This window comes from Saccopteryx leptura, chromosome 1 (assembly GCF_036850995.1).
Source record: "Saccopteryx leptura isolate mSacLep1 chromosome 1, mSacLep1_pri_phased_curated, whole genome shotgun sequence".
Classification (NCBI taxonomy): domain Eukaryota; kingdom Metazoa; phylum Chordata; class Mammalia; order Chiroptera; family Emballonuridae; genus Saccopteryx; species Saccopteryx leptura.
This window is the reverse complement of record NC_089503.1, coordinates 116,257,160-116,280,114: the sequence shown is the minus strand read 5'-3', so window position 1 is coordinate 116,280,114 and position 22,955 is coordinate 116,257,160. Positions and strand designations below refer to the sequence as shown.

At 34.0% G+C, this 22,955-nt stretch overlaps 1 protein-coding gene across 4 annotated transcripts in view; it reads right to left on the bottom strand.

Annotated features, from left to right (window-relative positions):
- The window catches only part of CDH12 (cadherin 12), a 979,368-nt gene that overhangs the window by 86,435 nt on the left and 869,978 nt on the right, over positions 1-22,955 (bottom strand). For 3 of the 4 annotated variants that reach the window (XM_066374045.1, XM_066374064.1, XM_066374054.1), the window contains exon 6: positions 1,943-2,062. The exons of the other annotated variant lie outside the window; for it this stretch is intronic. In XM_066374045.1, coding sequence (XP_066230142.1) covers positions 1,943-2,062 — 120 coding nt within the window. The remainder of the gene's footprint in view (positions 1-1,942; positions 2,063-22,955) is intronic. 4 annotated transcript variants of the gene reach the window in all.

Here is a 22,955-nt window from a genome sequence, read left to right as displayed (position 1 = left end):
ATGCTGAACTTCCCTCTTTACCAATCTCTACACACCTCCTTTCTCTTTCTTCCATCTCTTCTGTATGTGCAAAGTGTTTCTGAGAGGCTGAAGACATCTAAAAGACACATATCATTTATACTTCTATTCCTATTTATTATCCATTAGTTACTTTTGGAAAATATAGGTAATTATATAAAAAATAGCCCATTATGCTTCCACTTGATAAAAGAATGTGTAATATTTTAGCTATCTTGCCTTTATTGTTTGTCTATACATTTCTCCTATTGCCCAAACCTTCTTAAATTTTTTGGAACTTTGTACATCATAAACTTCATGAGCAACATCTCCCATTCTTTCCTCAATAATATTTTCCTTTTTTCTAAAAGTATATATGGCTTTCCCACAGTTCAACAACCACCACAAAACTTCCTTATAATCAGTTATGACAAACATCTTATCTTCAGTGTCATACTTCTTGAAAATAACTTATGTTGCAAGTATAACTTCTCCCATCTTAACTCTTAACATGACACAATGGTTTTTTTTTCTCTGACCCTATTTCCAAATGAAAGAGCTTCTTTGTCTTAGAACATCTTGGATTCTCTTCAGCACTAATGTTCCCTTCTTCAAGGCTTTGGTACTTTCAGAAAGTATAAAATTTTAAATGTTTAGCCCATTTGCATGTTAGTGTCTGGAACTCAAATTCATATAGCTCTATACAGATTTATTTAAAAAAATTAAAAAGTACCATATTTGAGCACTACACTAACAATTCTTACATTATTTTAAGCTGTGTAGGAATAAGGAGTATTGAATTCAATATGCAATATATTATAATACACTATAAAAGTGAGGATAAAATAACTGCCATGGGGAATTTCTATTTTAACTGTGACATGGAACACCCACCCTGATCTCTGGTCAGAATGAATTGAGCCCCTTTAAAACTATCCAGCATGCAAAACCAGAGTTTCTCAAAACATGAGACCTCATTTTGTTTAAAAGAGAATACAGAAATAAGTAAATCAGAAAAAGCTAAGAACTGTATGATTCCATACATAGGTGGGACACAAAATTAAGACTCATGGACATAGACAGGAGTGCAGTGTTTACCAGGGGGAGGGGAAGGGAAGGGGGGGTGAGGAGGGGGAGGTGCTTAAAAAGAAACAAAATATAAGGTGACAGAAGATGATTTGACTTTGGATGTTGGGTATACAGCATAATCAACTGTCCAAATGATGTGGAGATGTTTTCTCTAAATCTGTGTACTCTTGTTGACCAATATCACCCTGTTAAATTTTATTATCTAAATATAAAAATAAAAAAGGGGATACAAAATCTTCCTGTGTATCTTCCTGCCCTTTCTAATTTTCCCAAAGATGCTTATATATTTGTCTTTGAAACTGTAATTTAAAGAGCTTGACTTAAAAATGAGACCACCTTTAAAAACATAGACCAGAAGATTTAGTGGTCTTGGTGTTTCCAGTCTGTCAACCCTCTCCTTGTCCCTACTAGAAACATAAAACTGTATCAATCTAAATCCAAACCCTTGCCAAAGAAACCTATACAAGCTCCATGATCTTACCACATATTGATAAAGCCCAAAACTGAACATAATTGAACCCAACCAATTATATCTGAAAAAAAAGCTATTTTAAACAGAAGGGTTAAACAAATATGCCAAGACTTTGGAAGATTTAAACTAAATTACACAGAGAATTCTAACTAACAAATTTGGAGTTAACACATAGATGTGAAAAGATTTATATTTACAAAAAATTCAATGCAAAGGAAAAAAAGTTCTACAGCAGCAAAGTAATGTCCTCTCTTCCTTTGCTTAACTGCAGTGCACAGAAACTTTATTGTGGTATTAGAATAGGTGACTTCATATGCCAAGATTTCATTTAAGTTGAAATATTTGAAGCTATGGTGATAGTGTTGTCTCTAATAAGAAATTTACCTGTCTTAGGATCAATAGAGAAATAAGGTTGTCCCTGAAGAATGCTGTAAACAACTCTAGCACTGTTTCCATAGGTCGGGTCATCTGCATCTGTGGCCTTGACCTGGAGGACATATGCACCTGGAAAATAAGACAGCATGACTCTAGCATCTTTACTGTACAGAGCTCATGGTCATAGAATTTATTTGCTGTACCACATTTTCTTTTTGGAATTTGGCATTACTTAATAATGATTTTGTGAGTACGTGATGTCATTGAGAATAATTTAACCATTATAACCAAAATGTTAGGCTACAGTATAACTGGTGCAAACGATAGATAGTTTAACTATTTATTTTAAAAGCTATGTCCATTCCCAGTAGTTAGATCATTGAACTAAAAGTCATCATAATAATTTCATTGATTTGTACACCAAAAGAAAAGATGACACTGCTTACATGAGCTCTTCTGCTTACTACAGAAGCTTTAATTTCATGATGAAGATATCAATAGCAAAGCTAAAAGGTTCAAAGGCTTATTGAACTTTTGAAGGTGTAAGTAATTTGAATTTGAAATTTAAAAATCAACAATTATATACCAGCATTAAAACACCTTTAATTAAGACATATTTGAGAATTGAGGAACAGAAAATAATTCCATTTATAACTATTATAGCACCTCTATATCTTCTACTGAATTGACTCAAGTGATCCTTGACATAGGGAAACATTAAAGACAGTCCTAATTATCTGCAGCATTTCTCATTTTTGATACTCATATTATTTATAAACTAAGAGAAGGCGAAAGGAGGTTTTTTATTTATTTTTATTTTATATATTCAGAGTTGTAGTCAAATCTTTAATAACTTTCTTTGACTTTTTATTAAATATAGTTTTTATATAATCTTATATTGGTTATTTTAGTTTCAAGTGTACAAGATAATTATTTGACATTTTATACCTTACAATGTGATCACTCCACTAATTCTAGTAATCATCTCTTACAGTGTAAACTCATCATAATATTATCTATTTCCTCCCTTCTGGAAAACATCCCTTTGGTCTCTGACTGGAACCATTTTTTAAGTGATTAATCCTTTCTCAATGTCTTGTTCAGTGCTTCCATTCTGAGTTGAGAGCAAAGTAGAAACAAAATATCAAACTTGACATAAACAAAATATGTTGCTAAGGAACTAAATTTCTATTAAGCATAATGGGAGTGATATATGTACCCAATGCTTTACAATGAACAGAATGTCTTACCCCCTCCTGGAGGAATTCAAGTACCTCGCCTGGGGAATACAGGATTGCTACTTTCCATTCAGTTACCCATTCAGACTTTTTCTTTAAGCCAGTACAAAATGGAAACAAATGAATTTTAAAGGTTTACTCTAAAAGCTAAGTCTTCACCTCTATTTTTTTTGTTATTATTAAATAAAGTGGTAGGGTGGTGAAAAAGTAAGAAATAAAAACTTTTGTAGACATTCAATGACAAATACCTTATCTTAATATGCTTTTTCTTCTCTTAAGATGTTTTGGTAAATTCTCGGTGTATCAACAGATGAAACATGTTCTTTAGTATAACCGCCTTTCTCAAGAAAGAAAACTTCTAGAAAAAAGTAGGCAAACATTTCTACATTATCAAAAGTAGTAAGTGATATTTTAACCCTCATTGTGATGAGTGCTAAGAAATAAAATATAGCAGTGTATGAAAATAGAGTGACAGGTGAGGAACTTTTTTTTATGGTGAACAAGAACATCAACTTTGGAGAAATCTTTTTTATCTGGAGAATTGAATAAAGTGAGGCTTTTTTGGTTTGTTTATTTTTTATTCTTATTACATTTTTCTTAGTGAAATGCATTGCCACATGCAGCGAAAACTCTAGGTCCTGAGACAAGGGTATGTTAGAAATGTTCTAGGGAAGTTCACTGCAGTGAAGTTAGCACTCCACTTACTTTGGATTGAAAAGTAAAGAGAGGTGGTGGAGAAGCCACTGTTTTTCAGGAACTATTAGCAATATTCCAGATATTAGCTATTCCTCCAACTTCTATTCCTTTAATTTTAACTATCTGTCTGTTAACATACTAACTTATACTTCAAACTTTATTTACAGGAAAGAAATGGAACTCGTCATACATTCTTGAACATTACTCATTAACTAATATTTTGGGTAGACATGTTATAAAAGTACATAACCATTATTAAAATAATAAAAACACAATCATAATTTGTAACCAATTTCCTTTTAGTGGACACAATGTTTAAAGACTTATGAGAATTTTATTAGAAAATTTTGTGTTTAGAGAATTTACCAACTACAAACAATTTTGCACATGGCAAATTCCCACAATTGGGATAGTTGGATCAAAGGACATATAAATTTAACATATTGATATATATTGTCAAGTTGACTACCAAAACTCTGTATTATTTAACTTTCTACAAGTCTGGTTTGTTTTCCAGCATTCTCACCAGATTTCCTTGTTCTTATTTGTATTTTTTTTATATTGTAATTTAACTTTAAGACCTATATTTATTTGTTATTTTGATCTTGTATGTGTATTATATAAACTGTACTCATATTGTCTATTGATAGATATGTATGGTTCATATCTATCTACTTGTATATCTATTGAAAGTATATCTATCAGCTTATATTGACTTAATTTGTAGTCATTTTATTCATCAATGGTCACTATACCTCATTTATCTTCATGTGTATATGCTTATCTGCATGTGCATGATTGCATACCTACCTTTAAGATATTATTCTTTAGCTCTGTTTAGTGAGTTCAGGTGATTTTCATTTCCTCGTCTCTCTAAATTCTACACAATAAGCATGTGGATTCTGGAACCCAGACAGGAAATGCCAGTTTGCTTTCATAATGCACTTCTGGCATGTGGTCATGTGATAGTTTTACTTTAGTTATTTGATCTCATTAAGATTAATATTATCAAGGCAAAAAATGAGTTTGAAAAATATTCTGATATAATAACTGAATGCTACAATTAAATATTGAAGCACACTAATGTTAAAATTGGTATTAATTTGTTGATCATTTATTTCTTCTTTCAGTATAGACATGTTCAGTTGTAAGCATAGGTTCCAAGTAGTATTCTCGACACACAATAAAAATAATGTCACATAATTATAAACTCTGTCAAATGACATCTCCAGCATGACAGTTTTACATTTGATAACTTTTTTTTTTGCATCTGAGGTATTAAATCAACAAACTTGCTAGAAATACATAAAAAATATAAGTAGACTAAAGTTAATTTATGGCTTTTATAAACATTTTTTAAAAATTTTCCAAGATGTAAAATTTAGATATCCTATTCACTGAATATGTTCTTTGCTTTTTATCACCTCTGCAACTGTCTTAACTGGTTTGGATCATCACAATTGCAAGGCTAAAAAGCATCCTTATGGCTTCCATCTCTGTAGGAGCATCAAACTCACTGTCCCATTGCACAAAATCAATCATAGTACTCTTTCTTCTTTTAATAAAAAGTTAAAAAATTTAAAATATATAGTGGGTTTCTATTCCTATTGAAAGAAAAATCTAAATGCACTGGCATACTATGAATAGCATGACATGAATGGGTTTCAATATCCCTCCTAGAGCGGTTCCCAACTGGGCTGCCAGGGACCTCATGCTGGGAGTGCACAGAGGTATTGACTGTTTATGTGAAGCTCTTTCATGCCCAAGTGATCCAGCTACTGCAGGGCCTTCGCCTCCACCACCTGGAGAAATCCTATCCACCCTGATGCTCCAGCTCCTGTCACTTCTGTGAATCCTTGTGTGTCTGTCCCAAGTAGAGATATTTTCTCCACTCCTCTGTTCTCACATCAGCTTTAGGACATTTTGATTACTTGAATCTTAACACATCATGTGTTTTTCTCATAAACAATAAAAGGTTTTACATTACCAGTCCTTTCATTATTTATTCTTGGTGCATGTAGTGACTGTCATGAAGTAAGTCCCAAAGAAATGTTTATCGGTTGGATACTTATAGTCCTCATATATACACACAAAGGACACATATACTCTACACACAATACTCTAAATGAGCCACTTGGCAGCTAGTTATGACCTAGATGGGAGTTTAACTTGTCCTGAATTTTAAATTTATCAATGTCTCACTTAAGAAAGCAGAACCAAAAATGAGTGACATTACATTAAAAATCCCATAAGTAAGATTTAGCTACAATATGGAATGCAAACCCAAGGGGATTTAATATAAATTTCTTTGCTGAATAACATTAACCCTTCACACTGATGCATAAACAGAAGAGGAGAGAACAATTTCACATGGCATATCATTTTCTTTTTGCTTTTGCTTTATGTATATATTGCTTTATAAATAAATAATACTCTCAGATTTTACATAAAAATTCCTTCTAAAATAGGACTGGAAAATAAATGTACATATTATTACATAAAAAAAGCATTAAGCAGCAGAGAAATGTAAAACATAAAGGTTTTCAGACAAGCCAGAGAGAGAGAGAGAGAGAAAGAGAGAGAGAGTGTATGAGTGTGTGTATACACAAATGAGATTTCACAGAGGATTGAATACTATGACTGAAACATGAGTTCTGCTAAAGCATAGTTTAATTATAAAGCAAAATTAAGCATGAATGCACGGCAGGTGAGTTTAGTCTTTAAAGTATCTGGGTCCTTTAGTCCTCTTTACATGAGATTTCATTGCACTGCCCACATGCAATTTGGCTCTTCCTTCTGTGGGTTCTCTTCCTATATTTGCCCCTGAAAATTGTAAATTATGTTTCTGCCTTCTTTATCTTCCACGGGGCTGCGTATAAGGCATTTACAAGGATTAAAAATACCGATTCCTGACTGACCTGTTGTGGCGCAGTGGGTAAATCATTGACTTGGAATGGTGAGGCTGCTGGTTTGAAATCCTGGTCAAGGCACATATGGGAGTTGATGCTTCCTGCTCCCCCCCCCCTTAGTCTCTCTCCTCCCTCTATAAAATGAATAAATATATTTTTAAAAAGGCTAGCAATTTCTGAGCCCCCATCAGCGAATCTAGTTTAATTGTTCTGGGTGTGCCAAACTTTAGAACATTTTAAATCTTAGCAGATTAGTTTAATGAGTAAACCATACCCGAGAAGCCCAGTCCCATATAATTTCCCTAGAAATTTTCAACAAAAGAGGTTGCATTGCTTGCTACTAGGAAGGACAATTTTATCTCTAGAGTCTTAGTAGCTAGGTTGGTATCCTAGATTGACCACTTGCCAACCATGTGACTTCAGGTTAATTAATTAACTTCTCTGTTTTAGATTCCTCATGTGCAAAAAAAAAGTGGAACATAATACCCGTTTTCAGCAGTATTCAATGAGTTAACATTTATTTACAATGGAACTATGCATTTTCCATGTAGTATGTGCTATTAAGGGGTATGTCAATAAAATAAATGCATACAATCTCACTTTCTCTTCTTCTGTACGATACATAAGGTGACGACTCCTAAATGTGTAACACTAGGGTGATTCCTGTCCTCAAGCCTCACACCTTAATGTTTTTCTAATGACCTAGACTTTAGTTCCTCTATGTTAGGAAAATGCAATTTAGAGAATACTTACTTAAATTATATTAAAATGCCAACAAGTAGACTATGATTATTGGACCACTTTACTAGAGACTCAAGAAAGAAAAGTTTATATACTGGTGAAATCTGTCTTAAATAATCAGAACTTTTAAAGATTAGAAAAGATATCTGTTTTAAAATTCTCCCAGAGTAGAAGTTATGCACCCTTGAAATGTACTATCAGGATCAGATTAGAACAGGAAATTTGTTTTGTTCCTACCCCTAATTCTGACTCTGCTCAGCCTGGCTTCACAGTATCCCCTGGCACCCCTAATGCTGTGACATCAGCTTATGATTTGTAATTTAGCCCAAGGACCCAAAAGCACTCTAAGGTTATAAAATTTCCTCCAGATATGTCCTAAAATTTTTAGACTATACATATTTATGCCGTGTGAGTCAACTGTACTTTGATGGGTAAGTGAATTCATTTTTATGAGCCTTTTATCTCTCCTTTGTGTGCCAATAATTCTATACCAGGAACACCAGTACAAATGCTAATGTCTGTTCTCAGTGACACTGAATCCCAATTTCCAATGATGGTACAAGTTGCCTCTTTTGTGCCTAGTGTCATTTGAAAATTATTTTCATAGGAAATTCCATAAAATTCATTATGCACTATATGTGTTTGCAATTCATTCACTCCGTAGCTCTAAGCAGATAACTCAGTAAGATTTGCATTTTTTTCTGTGTGGCATCATATTCTTGAAGGATAAATAAATTGATTTTGATTCAAATGTCTTTAACCAGGATGTTAAGGACCAGTTGATGTTAGTTTATTTAATACATACCCTATACATCTAAAGTTACTTATTTTTATTTGGTTGGATTATTCTGCCATGTCAAATGTAAGAACAATCTTTCTACTATTTATCCATCTGTTCATCCATCCATCTATTCATCTATCCATCTACCATGTATCTATCACCTCTCTACTCTCTCTCTCTCTCTCTCTCTCTCTCTCTCTCTCACCACATCCATTATTTATCTGTCTATCTAGTTTTAGTGGAAGGGAAAATACAAATTCAGTGTGTGTATGTGTTTGTGGGTGTGTGTAAGCCAAAAGTCAGAAGTATTAAATCCTAGTACCAGCTCTATAATTAGACATATAATCTTTTGTAAGTTATTTCAATGCTGTAAAGATAATAATGTAATTTTATTGGATACTCTAGTAAGTCATTCAAATTAATCCTACCTGATGTCAAAAAATGTTAATATACATATTTATACTTCATTTTATGTTAGAAGAAACTTAACTCTTTTGAAAGTGTTTGGCTCAAGTCTAAACTAACAAGCACAAATCTTTGATTCTGGCTAATAATGATGTAATGTAAATATTATCCATTTCAAGTCAATAAAGCCAAAATAAGTGTTTTCTGAGAATCTACAAAAAGACCTTTTTCTCTTTTTCTCTAGACACTAGTGTACGAATATCTGAAACATCAATAGCCACTTCAACTTCTTAGAGAAAAAGTGACTAGAGACAGTCACGTGTAAGAGATCATAAGCTTGGAAAACAGGGAAAAAAAACTGGACTCAATCAAACCTGGATGAAGTTCAACCTCCAAACATTTTGATAATTTGAGACTATAAATCCCTTTTTTGTGTGAAATTTTATCCTTTGATTTGGATTGATATTTTTGGTTACTTCCAAATTAACAAAATTTTGGCATTTCACTTAAATACTCTTAAGCTTCTGTTACTTCTAATCCAAAATGGGAGTATAAACAGCTGGGATCTCCCAAAACTCATTTGTGAGTTAATACAGATAAATTGCTTATCATAATAACTGGCACATAGGGATTCCATGTAAAATGGTGGTGAAAATTTTTCATCTTTATAATAAGAAGTAAGATTTCATGCCTTCCTTCTAATTGCAGTAATATGTTGTACAAATTGAAATAATATCCAGTCCGAACTTTTTCCAAAATAATTTTCTCATTATTGTAGATTAGTCTTTTGATTAGAAGATTTAGAATATAGCACTTCTTTTGTCCAAACTCTTCAGTGCTGTGCACTGCATCCAATCTGAACTCCTTCAAGACTATTTTCAGTCTGATATCCATTGTTTTTGTTTTTTTCTTTTCATTTTAAAACTTAACTCTTTAGCTTTTCCAAACTTTCTATCAAGGGTGATTTGTTTTATCTGTCGCCAACAAAAATTAAAGCTCTGACAATGAATTTCTGGTGAACAACACTGAGTGTCTCATTTAAGAATTAGAAAGATAAATCTAAGTTGCACAAAAGATCTGCAAAGTATTATATAAATTAAATATGTAAATCACTTCTCTCTGGTTTCTTTCAATGTTGCCTGTTCCTCAGCCTCTTCCCATAATTCACTCTACTTTTGGAAGTACTATAGACAAACTTATTGTCATGCTTTCACAGAATATTTTTATCAGCCTCTTTTCTTTATTGGAATCTTGTTTTACCCTGATTCTAGTACTTCCTATCAGTACATTTGGCTCCCAACTGCTTTCCTTCAGCTTTTAACACTGTTTCTGTTTCACGGATCTTTTTTATCTGTCTTCTTTAGAGGGCTCTTAATTGGCTGAAACAAACCAAATTGTTCAAGTTGCCACCAGCTATGGATGGTTTGCTCAGCATCAGTTACTTTCAGCTCTCTCATATCTTCTGTGTTCACCATTTTTTAATTGTCTTCTTTAAAGATTTTTTTTCTCCTTCCCTGCCTTTTACGGGTTCACCTATCTCAACGTTTGTCTCTCACCCTATATGCCTAATTCTACAGCCTCACTCATATTTTCCCCAAGTAGCTAGTGAGTGGACAGACCATCAGCTACATTTCCCAATTGTTTAAGTCACAAAACTACCAGTTAACTAGACCAAGATAACCCAATTTTTGTGTTACATTCTAAACTTTTTTAATCACATATTATTTACACCTAGCCCCATCTCCTTCATTGACTAAACATTGATAAACTGTATTTGTCTTCTCCATCTTTCCACAATTTTTTATTTTTAATTTGGCTGCTTCTTACCTGGGTTACCTGTTGCTTGTCATAACTTACTATTATCTAATCTGTGTACTTTAAACAACATTTGTCTTTCAATAAATGCAAATGTGATTTTGTCCTCAGCGCTATCTCAAATGATGTTTGAGGATCTGCCCGATCTACAGTTCCAGGTTCATCTCTTGCCACACTCTTCATCTGCTACATTATTCTTCCTCAATAGAATGAAACTTCCCCAAGACACAGTGTTACTTCAGAGCATGCTCTTTGAAGGTTCTTTTCACTTGGTAAATTTCAGCCTAAAACACAGACTGGCCTCAATGCCTCGTCTTTCAGAAACACATTTCCATATGTTCATAGAGCATCTTGGTTTATATCTCTCACGTTTCCACTAGGCAGCAAACCCAACACACAGAGTGCAGACTGCTTAGAGTTCTTTTTGAAATCCGAGTACCTACTATGGATCTTGGTATATAATAGTACATAATGCATGTCTTTTGAATAAATAAGATTTAAATAAAATACTGAGTTTTGCTTCAAATAATTATTTTAACTAATGTTGAAATTTTAAAATAAAGCCTTTATGATAGCTTTTGTCTCAGGGAAAAAGCTCAACATCCCATCCTGTCAAGTTATGACACTGATGCTGCTTTGCTGTGGGTTACAAAAATCGCTGGAGCAACTTCAAATCAAAGGTGCCTTGAGAACTCTTCATGCTAGTGGGAAAAGAGCACAATAAATCAATTACTAGCATGTTGGTAATCCGGACACATCATGCCCTGCTTCGTCAACAGAACATTATACTTCTACTCTCAGTTCCAAGGAAGGAAACACACTTTTATAAAAATCAAAGACTATATTGAGGACATATGTATGGAAAATTTATTATAATCAAGTCTAGATCATCTTATAGCAGTTTACTGTAACAAAGTGACACTGACTACTGATTATTTCACAAATTCAGAGACATCATGATGCCATATGACGCTGCAACGTTTGCAAAAGTGCTCACAAATCTACATGCATAATGACACAAAGCACGTTCAGCTAAGATTTAGCAAGAACTATAGACATTACTGTTGAAATAATTTTAGCCAGTAGAGAAAGTGTGTTATTTGGGTTTAGAAACTGTGATTTAATATTAAGATTTTGTTTCTTTTATGTTGCTGTGGTTAAATGGTGCAGTGATTAAGCTCAGGTTTGGTTTCAGTAATTGGTACAGAAATGCAACTCTTGGAAACCTGTTTTGCGAAACTCATTGTAACCCAATTCATAAAGGCAGAAATGTGTTGCTGCTAACAAAATCAAATTTTACTAGATTTCATATGCCTTCTAATCAAAATTCTCCCAATTAATGAACTAATAATAAGTTTCTTCATCTCTAAAATGGGATGTTTTGAATAAAGATCTTTAGATTCCACTATATGAAAATATGTGTTGATTGTAGACAAAAATCTCCTGATTCGGTTGATAGTTGATGAATTTATCAATTTTATTTTACTTCACTGTTTCTACCAAATTTTTACTTTATATGTTTCTATCGTTAGAATACAGCCAAAGATTTGAATTTAAAGAGATTTTCATTCTTTTGATGATGCATATTTGTACTTATAAAAATAGTTCATAAGTTGGACTTGAGTTTTAAGACACATCAAAAAGAATAAAATAGCCTGACCTGTGGTGGCGCAGTGGATAAAGCGTCGACCTGGAAATGCTGAGGTTGCCGGTTCGAAACCCTGGGCTTGCCTGGTCAAGGCACATATGGGAGTTAAAGCTTCCAGCTCCTCCCCCCCTTCTCTCTCTCTGTCTCTCCTCTCTCTCTCTCTCTCTCTGTCTCTCCCTCTCCTTTCTAAAATGAATAAATAAATAAAAAATTTAAAAAAAGAATAAAATATATACATTATTATTACTTTATAAGATAATGATCTGTTTATTAACTACTTTTCAGAATAAAACATAAAAAAGGATAAAGACTATTGTGTCAATAAATTATTTTAATGCACATTATATGAAACATCAGACTTAATTCATTTAAGTTGCAGAATATATGCCAATAACTAAAAGGCATTCCTGTTAATTAAGACAATAAAACATATGTCTATAAATGGTATTTTATGACAAAAATTGAATTAACTATAGCATTATTTCTAAAGGGAAGCTATATCTCTTAATTAGTTTATGATTCCATTATTTATCATGAAGTTTCTGCAATGACTATTCCTTTGCAATATTTTGGTAAATATATTATTATATGGAGTTTTTCATACACGTAGTGTTTTTTAAAAAACCTTTAAGTTGTAAGCCAGATATAAAATATAGTGTAGATTAAGAGATAAACAGGATTTACAAGAGATAAAAAGGGTCTAAGAGGGAGTGAGTTATAGCTAGATGGGTTTATCTATGAATTTATTTTATGACCCAGCTGAGACAGAAAAGAGACCAAATGCAAAGTGGGCAGACGGCAGGAGAGCCTGCTCCAGGAAAACACAGTATTCAAAACAATAAAATGCTGAAACCAATTCCTATCTGATTTAAAAGGCAGATTGAATATTTAGTAAAAAAGCAACGCTTCTTGGTACAATTACAAATTATGGGTTAGTGATATTAAGAAAAAAACTTGTGAAAGATAAATTTCAAAAAGGAGTTTGATGTCCTTGCTTATAAAGATTTAACAACCGGCCCTAAGTCCACCTGGAAAACCAGATGCCATCATGCATGTAAGGACTAAAACAGAGTCCCAAGTTTTCCTGGTACATTATTGAACCTGGGGCCACAGCGCGCGGCATTCCATACCCTTCAAGTTTTGGATAGCAGTCTGCTTCATTTCCAAATTGTACCTAAACTGAGTAGTTGTCATTAAGCAATATCTCATTTTTTTGCTGCTTTAATTTCCCTTATGTTCTTGTCGGTAGTTTCTGATAATTTTCTTCCACTGGAGTCAGGTCCAGGAGTGTGTTTCCTTCTAGTTTGAGACATTAGGGCCTTAAGCTAGGACGTGTCTGCAGGTGGAGACCGTCCTCCCATTGGATTGCTCTGTGCATACTGCCTAGTGTCTGTTTGTCTTTGTTTTGTTTCCTGATGTTTTCTTCTCCATAAACAGCCAAGTCTAAGTATTAGAAAACAGTTCTGATAGACTCTATCTCTCAAAGTTTTTCATATGAGAAGAAAATCTTCCATTTCACAGACCTGCCATCTTAGTTGTTTATAGGGTATCAATTAATTGGCCATTGTTGTGGTGGCTAACATTGCCCTATGTACTAAAATTATAAAAATAAAAAAGAAACAAAAGTAAACTCTATCTTTAAAGTATAGTATTCAAATATCCAAGTTTATTTTATATAATTTCTTTGGTAGAACTCAGAAAATTATTGTCATCTGCAGCCCTCTCTTTCTTAAAAAATAGATTGGTGTATACCAATCAATATATATGAAATTACTGCAATATATCAAATATAGCACAACATATTTAATATTCAGTATTTTATATAATACATGAAACCACACTACCTTCTGTAATTAGCTCAATTTTTTCAAAAGCTAAGTTATACTTGGTAAACTGTGGAGCTGGAAGACACTGGGGCAGTTCACAACAAAGCTTTTGCCTGGAGCCATTGGTCTGTACCTTCTCGGGGAAGACAGGAGCTCTTTTTAAAGTTACTAAGCTGTTTTTTTTGTTGTTGTTGTTTGGTCATACTTGGTAAGAACTTTCTTTGTTTTTCCGTTGTTATTTTTAACAGTAATTGAGCTTTTAGAACTGTACTACTTATTTTAATGTTTGCACCTTTAGGTGGGGGTAGGTGGATGTGGGCAAAGACGGGGAAAATGAGGATATAGATGAGGATGTCGATTTTGCTTGGGGTGATGGGAGCACAATGCAGTGTGCAGATGATGTATGGTTTTGCAGACCAATGTCACTCCAATAAATTCAATTTAAAAATTCCAAAAAAAATAAAATAATTAAAAAATTAAAAGTGCTAGTAACATGAACATCATTAAACATACTTTTGCATGATCTTTAATTGCATTCAGAATAAATTAATTAAAGGAGATACATACATATATATAGAGAGAGAGAGATAAAAGATATTTTGATATTTTGAAATCAGCAAGTATGATGCTTCTAACTTTGCTCTTCTTTCTCAATACTATTTTAGCTATTCTGTTTTTGTTTTTTTTATTGTGAGTGTTTTTATGTGAGTTTTAGGATTTTTACGTTCAATTTATCTCCAAAAAATGGCAGGAAGAATTTGATAGAGATTATATTGAATGTGTAGATTGCTTTGATAGGTATGCATATTTTAACAGTGTCTTCCAATCCATGAAGACAGATTGTTTTTCTATTTATTTGTATCTTTTAAAATGTTTTTCAACATTGTTTATAGTTTTTAATGTACAAGTCTTTTGCCTCTTTTAAATCTATTACTAAAAGTATTATTCTCTTTAATACTATTGTAAATGTAATTTTCTTAATTTCTTTTTTGCAGCTACTATAGAAAACAGTATTGAGGTACCTCAAAACATTAAAAATAGATGTGCCATATGATGGAGCACACTTCTGGGTGTACATTCAAAAGAATGGAAATTAGATTCTCAAAGGGATATCCACATTCCCATATATGTATAGTAGAATTATTCCCAATAGGTAAGATATGAAAACAACTTAAATGTTTATGGATAAATGAATGAATGAAGAAAATGTGGTACATATATATAATGTAATATTATTCAGACTTTAAAAAAGGCAGGGAGGCCCTGGCCAGTTGGCTCAGTGGCAAAGCATCTTCCTGGCATCTGGAAGTTTCAGGTTTGATTCCCGGTCAGGGCATACAGGAGAAGCACCCCTCTGCTTCTCCACTCTTCCCCTTCTCATTTTTCTCTATCTCTCTCTTCCCCTTCCCCAGCCAAGGCTCCACTGGAGCAAAGTTGGCCCCGGTTGCTGAGGATGGCTCCATGGCCTCCACCTCAGGCACTAGAATGGCTCTGGCCTCAATGAAACAATGCCTCAGATGGGCAGAGCATCGCTCCCTGGTAGGCATGCCGGGTGGGTCCCGGTCAGGTGCATGCGGGAGTCTATCTGACTGCCGCCCCACTTCTAACTTTGGAAAAATACAAAAAAAAAGAGGGAATTTTACCATTTGCAGTACTATGGATGAACCTGGAGGACATTATATTAAGGGAAAAAAGCCGGTAACAGACAAATACTGCATGATTCCACTTATATGAGGCATTTAAATAAACACATAAAGACTGAGAGTAAGACAGTGTTTTTCCTGGTCCAGAGAAAGAAAAAACTGGGGTGCTACTGTTTAATGAGTGTAAAGTTTCATCTAAAGAAAATGAAAAAATTGTAGATATTTGTTGTATTACCTAGAAACTTTAGTTAACAATATTATATTGTTCACTTAAAAGTTTATCAAGGCCCTGGCCGGTTGGCTCAGTGGTAGAGCATCGGCCTGGTGTGCAAGAGTCCTGGGTTCGATTCCTGGCCAGGGCACACAGGAGAAGCGCCCATCTGCTTCTCCATCCCTCCTCCTCTCCTTCCTCTCTGTCTCTCTCTTCCCCTCCCACAGCCAAGGCTCCATTGGAGCAAAGTTGGCCCCGGGCACTGAGGATGGCTCTGTGGCCTCTGCCTCAGGCGCTAGAATGGCTCTGGTTGCAACAGAGCGATGCCCCAGATGGGCAGAGCATCGCCCCCCTGGTGGGCATGCCGGGTGGATCCCCGTCGGGCGCATGTGGGAGTCTGTCTGACTGCCTCCCCATTTCCAACTTCAGAAAAATACAAAAAAAAAATGTTTATAAAGAGGAGAAATATCATGTTCCTACCACCATAAGAAAATTGTACTACTTACTATATATTTTTAAATTTATTTTTTAATGTATTGTGTTGATATAGTTTTAAAAGTCCCACTCAATTGAACACCCTCTGCATACTGCACTGTGCCCTGCCATAACTCATGCAAAGTCTCTTTTCACCCCTTAGACCGCCTCTTGCCCTTCTCCCCCTACCTGCACCCCTCTTACCCTCTGGCTGTTGGTACTCTCTTTCCCCTTCTTTGATCCAGTCCCCTCTTCCTGTTTCCCTCTGACAGCGGTCCATCTGTTCTCTGTGACCCTGACTCTGTTTCTATTTTGTTCCTCAGTTGATTGTGTTTATTAGATTCCACATTTAACTGAGATCATATGGTATTTGTCTTTCTCTGCCTGGCTTATTTCACTCAGCATAATAATCTCCATGTACATCTGTTGCAAAAAGTAAGATTTCCTTCTTTTTATGGCTGTGTAGTATTCCATTGTGTATATGTATCACAGGTTTACATCCACTTGTCCACTGATGGACACTTGGGAAGGTGTGAGTTGATATCTCATTGTGGTTCTAATTTACATTTCTTTGATGATTAGTGAGGTTGAGAATTTTTTCGTATGCTTATTTGCCATCTGAATGTCCTCTTTGGAGAAGGGTCTATTCAGGTCCTTTGCCATTCTTAAATTGTATATTTTGTCCTTCTGGCATTGAGTTTTAAAATTGTTTATAAATTTTGGTTATTAGTTTCTTTTCAGATGTAACTGAGAATATATTCTACCATACAGTGAGTTGTATTTTTGTTAATGGTTTCTTTTGCTGTGCAAATGTTTTTTAGTTTGATATAGTCCCATTTGTTTATTTTTATCACTATTCATATTTTAATTCAAGTACTCAGTCTATTTTATTAAAGAGCATTATTTTTGTTTTAGCTTGTTTGATACTAAATGGTGACTAATGGATCTGTAAATATATACAATAAAGAATTTCAAACTAACTGAATATTTAGAGAGTGCACAATAAAATTTCCAATAAGCAATAAACACCTAATATTAAATAGAGGGTATGAACATAGATGCCTGGAGTTACTTCTTATAACATTTTAAAAGATTTTTTTTTAATTAAATTTCTTGGGGTGAGCCTGACCTGTGATGGCGCAGTAGATAAAGTGTCCACCTGGAATGCTGAGGTCGCCAGTTCAAAACCCTGGGCTAGCCTGGTCAAGGCACATATGGGAGTTGATGCTTCCTGCTCCTTCCTCCCCCTTCTCTCTCTCTCTCTCACTCCCTCTCCTCTCTAAAAATTAATAAAAGAAAAATTTTATTAAATTTCTTGGGGTGATATTGGTTAAGAAGATTATAGAGGTTTCAAGTATAAGTTTATTATTTAAAATTCTAGTACTATTGTAGCCTGTATGTCCATATATATGAAAATTGAGGGAAATTGATCTTGTATCTAGGCTCTGATTGTAGAACCTTTTTGGTATTCTATGATTTATTGATTTGGAAATTCAAGATAAATAATAGGGGTCTTGCCTAACTGAAAATAGATAACAAAGCATTATTTGTAAAAATTATCTCAAACAATATGGCCAATATTTAATTAAAAAGCAGTGTCCAGGTTTCAGTATTACAATTTTGGCACCAGACAGTTATTACCAGTGGATTTCTTTTTTCATGCCATAATACATTAGGCATTAATGCACTACACTAATTCTCCCATTACTGAAAATCATATTCTATCAGAATTTATTCTTATGTCAAGATATTTGTGATACACATGAAATTTGTTTTGAGGCTGCAAACTCACACAGACACATACACACATCCTGTGAAGCAATTGTGGAAATTAATAAAAAATGTATTATTGTTACTTTATCATTACTTTTATTTATAATCAATTTTTAATCAGGAAAAACACAAATTATTTGAGCCAGAAATAGATGGCTGCACTTCTTCTATATTTTGGCAGGTACCTGTGCATTTCTATTCCTAAGACATTGAATTTCTACCCTTTTTATGGTGTTATATTAGCAATATTCTAAATTTTTATTTTTAAAATATATTCACCTAAGTTTTATAAATATTCTATAAGATAAAGGTATAATACATAATAGATTCTGTTCTAAGCACTTCCCATATATTAATGCATTTAATCCTCATCACAATATTAAGAAAAAGATACTCTCATCAACTCTGTACGTATGATGAAACTAAGACAATTAGACTTTATGTCATCTGCCCCAGGTCAAACAACTATAGAACTAGTTTCTGTCTCAGCTGGTCTGATATCTCAGCCACTGTTCTTAATGACTATGATACACATCCTGTTAGTTTACATTAAAATGGTTATATGCAGATTGAATTTGGTAGCTGGTAGTATAAATTTAGCTTCATAATGTTTCATTCTTTCAATAAAAGATTTCTCCACATTCACCATATATGTTTAGACACAACTGTGGATGGTAACCTTGAATCTATCACCTGCATAATTTAGCTTTATATTTCACCATTCTGAATTAGTTACACCTCAGTATAAGTCTTGTGTATTGAATGATACATGTAAAGTATCAATACATTTTAGTTTACCAAAGAATAACTTCATAAAATTAAAAGCAACAATCTCTATCCCATTTATTGCATTTTCTCATATAAATGTGTTTAGATTTTATAGTTTTGATTATTTTGTTTCTTTACGCTCTATTTGTCTTTACTATATGATTTGTCTTTACTATATCATTCAGTATTTCCTAAAAACTCCAAAAACTCATTGATTCTGTATATGATTAAATCCTTATTATCTTAAGTTCTTCCCCAAGGTCACCTCTCCACCTGCTTTCATTCACTGCTTTGCTGATGGACGCTTTTGATCTCTTCATGTCATGTTTAACTCTTTCTTGGTTTAATTTCTTGTGTTTGATAAAAGAGATCTAAGTATAATTTGTATAAATGTATTGGGAATATATATTGCGTGTGTACTTGTTGGAATTTATCCTTGTTTTGACTTATGAATATTTTTTTTGTTGTTTCTGAAATTTTGGAATTTTCTTTTCATCTTTGACATTCTGATGTTTAAAATGAATTTGTCTTTTATTATTTTTTTATTATTCAGTGTGTTCACTGGGTGAAAAGTTTGGTCTATAGTACACACTTGCAGATTTATAAAATTTTTATGTACTATTTATTTTAAAATAATTTAACTTTCATTCTCTCAGTCTTCTTTTTCTGGGAGTGTTTTTCTTTGATTCTCTTGGCTGATGATTTGGCTTATCTTTTTTTTTTTTTTTTTTTTTAGTGAGAAAGATAAAAAGCAGAGAGAAAGAGACAGAGAGAGAAATAGATAGGGACAATCAGACAGGAAGGGAAAGAGATGAGAAGTATCAATTCTTCTTTGCGGCATCTTAGTTGTTCATTGACTGCTTTCTCATACGTGCCTTGACAGGGGGGTACAGCCTGAGCCCATGACTCCTTGCTCAAGCCAGAGAACTTGGGCTCAATCCAGTGACCTTGAGCTTCAAGCAGTGACCTTTGGGCTCAAGCCAGAGACCATGTGGTCAAGTCTATGATTCCACGTTCAACTCAGCGACCTTGGGGTTTCGAACTTGGGTCCTCTGCTTCCCACTCAGATGCTCTATTTACTGCTTGGCTCATCTTTTAAGATAGAATATTAAAATCCTTTGAGAATTCTGTGTATATAATCTTAATTTTTTATTTAAGAAGTCTTCTAATCAATGTACCATGGCTCAGTTGTGGGCTGTGAAGGTGTCAAAGAATTGGCAAGATTTTGTCTCTGCCTATGAAGCAGTGAGCCTGGACAGTGGCCACCAGAGCCATGACTCAAAAACCTTTGCTCATGTATTAAAATATAATAATATTAATATTCTATTATATCAGTATGTGATCAAATATGGTATGAAAGAGAGTACAAAGTTTTCATTTAGAATTTTCATACATGTGCACTAATTTAATTAATTTTATTCTTAAATTTTTAAACAATATCTGAGACTTTTCATTTGTACTCTATCTTTCCACTTAGAATTTCTCCTTGATAATAATTCTTTGAATCTCCTTCATTTTTCTGTTCCTTTACCCCTTACTGAGTGCTGTTTATAGACATTATTTGGTATGATGGATAAAATATTTAGACATGATGTTGATAATTATTTAATTGATGAAAAAAAAATAAATGCACAACCATAATAAAAATAAGAGAATATAAATTTAATAATGTGAGAAAGTAGCTGAAGGAGAAATTCATTCCATTATGATAGAGCAGTTAATATTCCTCTGATCTAAATTGTGCATCTTATTTAGAACTTAAACAATTACTATTAATAATAAATGTAAGTAAATTAAGATCATGTTATTCATAATATATTTTTAACATAATATATTTTAAACTGCTTTTTAACATTTAACACTATGAAGTGATACTCATTCAGGTTTTAAATATAGTCAATAACACTTAATAAATATACAATATTTGTCCAAATAAATAATCATACTATTTTTATTTATTTATTTATTTTATTTTTTTATTTTTTTATTTTTTCATTTTTCTGAAGCTGGAAACAGGGAGAGACAGTCAGACAGATTCCCGCATGCGCCCGACCGGGATCCACCCGGCACGCCCACCATGGGGCGACGCTCTGCCCACCAGGGGGCGATGCTCTGCCCATCCTGGGGGTTGCCATGTTGCGACCAGAGCCACTCTAGCGCCTGAGGCAGAGGCCACAGAGCCATTCCCAGCGCCCGGGCCATCTTTGCTCCAATGGAGCCTTGGCTGCGGGAGGGGAAGAGAGAGACAGAGAGAAAAGCGCGGTGGAGGGGTGTAGAAGCAAATGGGCGCTTCTCCTGTGTGCCCTGGCCGGGAATCGAACCCGGGTCCTCTGCACGCTAGGCCGACGCTCTACAGCTGAGCCAACCGGCCAGGGCCATCATACTATTTTTAAAGACAATCCACTATTAATGGTCACCTAGTTTATTTTGCACTTTATCATTAAAAAAAGAAGACATTGTACATTTTTGCATATAGAAATAGATAAAACATTAGAATATTATTTATTTCTAAATTAGTACTAAGGATTTAAAATGAAAAGCATATTTGATTATATATTTCCGATAAGAAAATATAATTAAGATCTTATTCTAGAATTTTAATTAAGAAACTAAATAATTAGTATATTTTACTATAATCTTTTTATATTTTATTTCTTTAACAGTTTTTCAATAAATAAAAAAGAAAAATGATATTTGAATTTTCTGAAAACTGGAATTGAATCATTAAAGTATTTATGGTGTTAATTCCTGAACAAAAGGAAAAATGTATGAGATCTTTTATTTTAAATATTCTTATAATCTAGAAATAAACATGGGGAGAAGAGAGAGTTGGTCTCTGGCTCACTGCATAGAAACACTGAAATTCTGGTCAGGAGGTTCACCACTCTGAACATATTCCGGCCACTCCCTGTCACCACCAGTTTTAGCAAAACTCTAGTTTCCTGCACCTGAAAAGAGACATCACTTTTGTGGGGCTTATCTTTTGAAAGAAAAATATTACCAGTAATATACTCTGATGCTAGACTTCTGAAGCTGCTTTTACAGAAGTAATGTGAAACAACCTATTTTACCAAAAGAAGCTTCTTCCTAGTCTCTGTGTTCACGTGGGTGCAGACTTGATAACACATGCCATCGACTTCTTCAGTGCTGCACAAAATCAGGAAGGCACATTTTCCTGCTCTTTTACATCAAGAAAAATGTGTGCAATTTTTTCTATTTTCTCATTCTCTCTGCTATTAGAAGTAACAATTCCCATTAAAGGAATACTACTGTTTCTTAATACATATAATGGAGAAGGCTGCCTTTGCCTAAAACCCTTTTTGTGCTAACATCACAGGCCAGAGCTGACTTTCTTAGTGTATCAGTTACCCCACACTGGCCAAATCTGACTCTCATTGCCTGCAGAATGAGGTAAAGTGTCAAAGTTAGTCTAATATACTAAAGTTGTAATTTAATATATATTTTTGACTAATAAAATATAAATCTCAAAGCTTCATTCTATGTTTCAGGAAACATGAAAACTAAGTTTAAATAATTGACACTTAAATGAATTAATTTGAGAAATAATATCTCAATTTTTCCTTTGCCATATTATTGTTCTTCATCACTTGTTTACGTGGTAGTGTGTGTGTGTTACATGTATGTCTTTCTATTTGAAGATCTAAACAACTACTTATTTTATTAACTTAAAATTTATTTTCCTCACTCATCTCCCTGTCCCAGACACATCATCCAGCACAGCAACCACCACAAGTATTTAATTAAAGGTTTTGCTTAAATGAGTGAATACCATTTTTATGAATGAAACATTTAAATAATTGTGTAAAGTCAACTATTTGTATAAGAGTTAGTGCAAACTGAGAAAAGTAAAAAAACTGTGTAGGCCCTGGACGGTTGGCTCAGCGGTAGAGCGTCGGCCTGGCGTGCAGGAGTCCCGGGTTGGATTCCCGGCCAGGGCACACAGGAGAAGCGCCCATCTGATTTTCCACCCTTCCCCCTCTCCTTCCTCTTTGTCTCTCTCTTCCCCTCCCACAGCTGAGGCTCCATTGGAGCAAAAGATGGCCCGGGCACTGAGGATGGCTCTATGGCCTCTG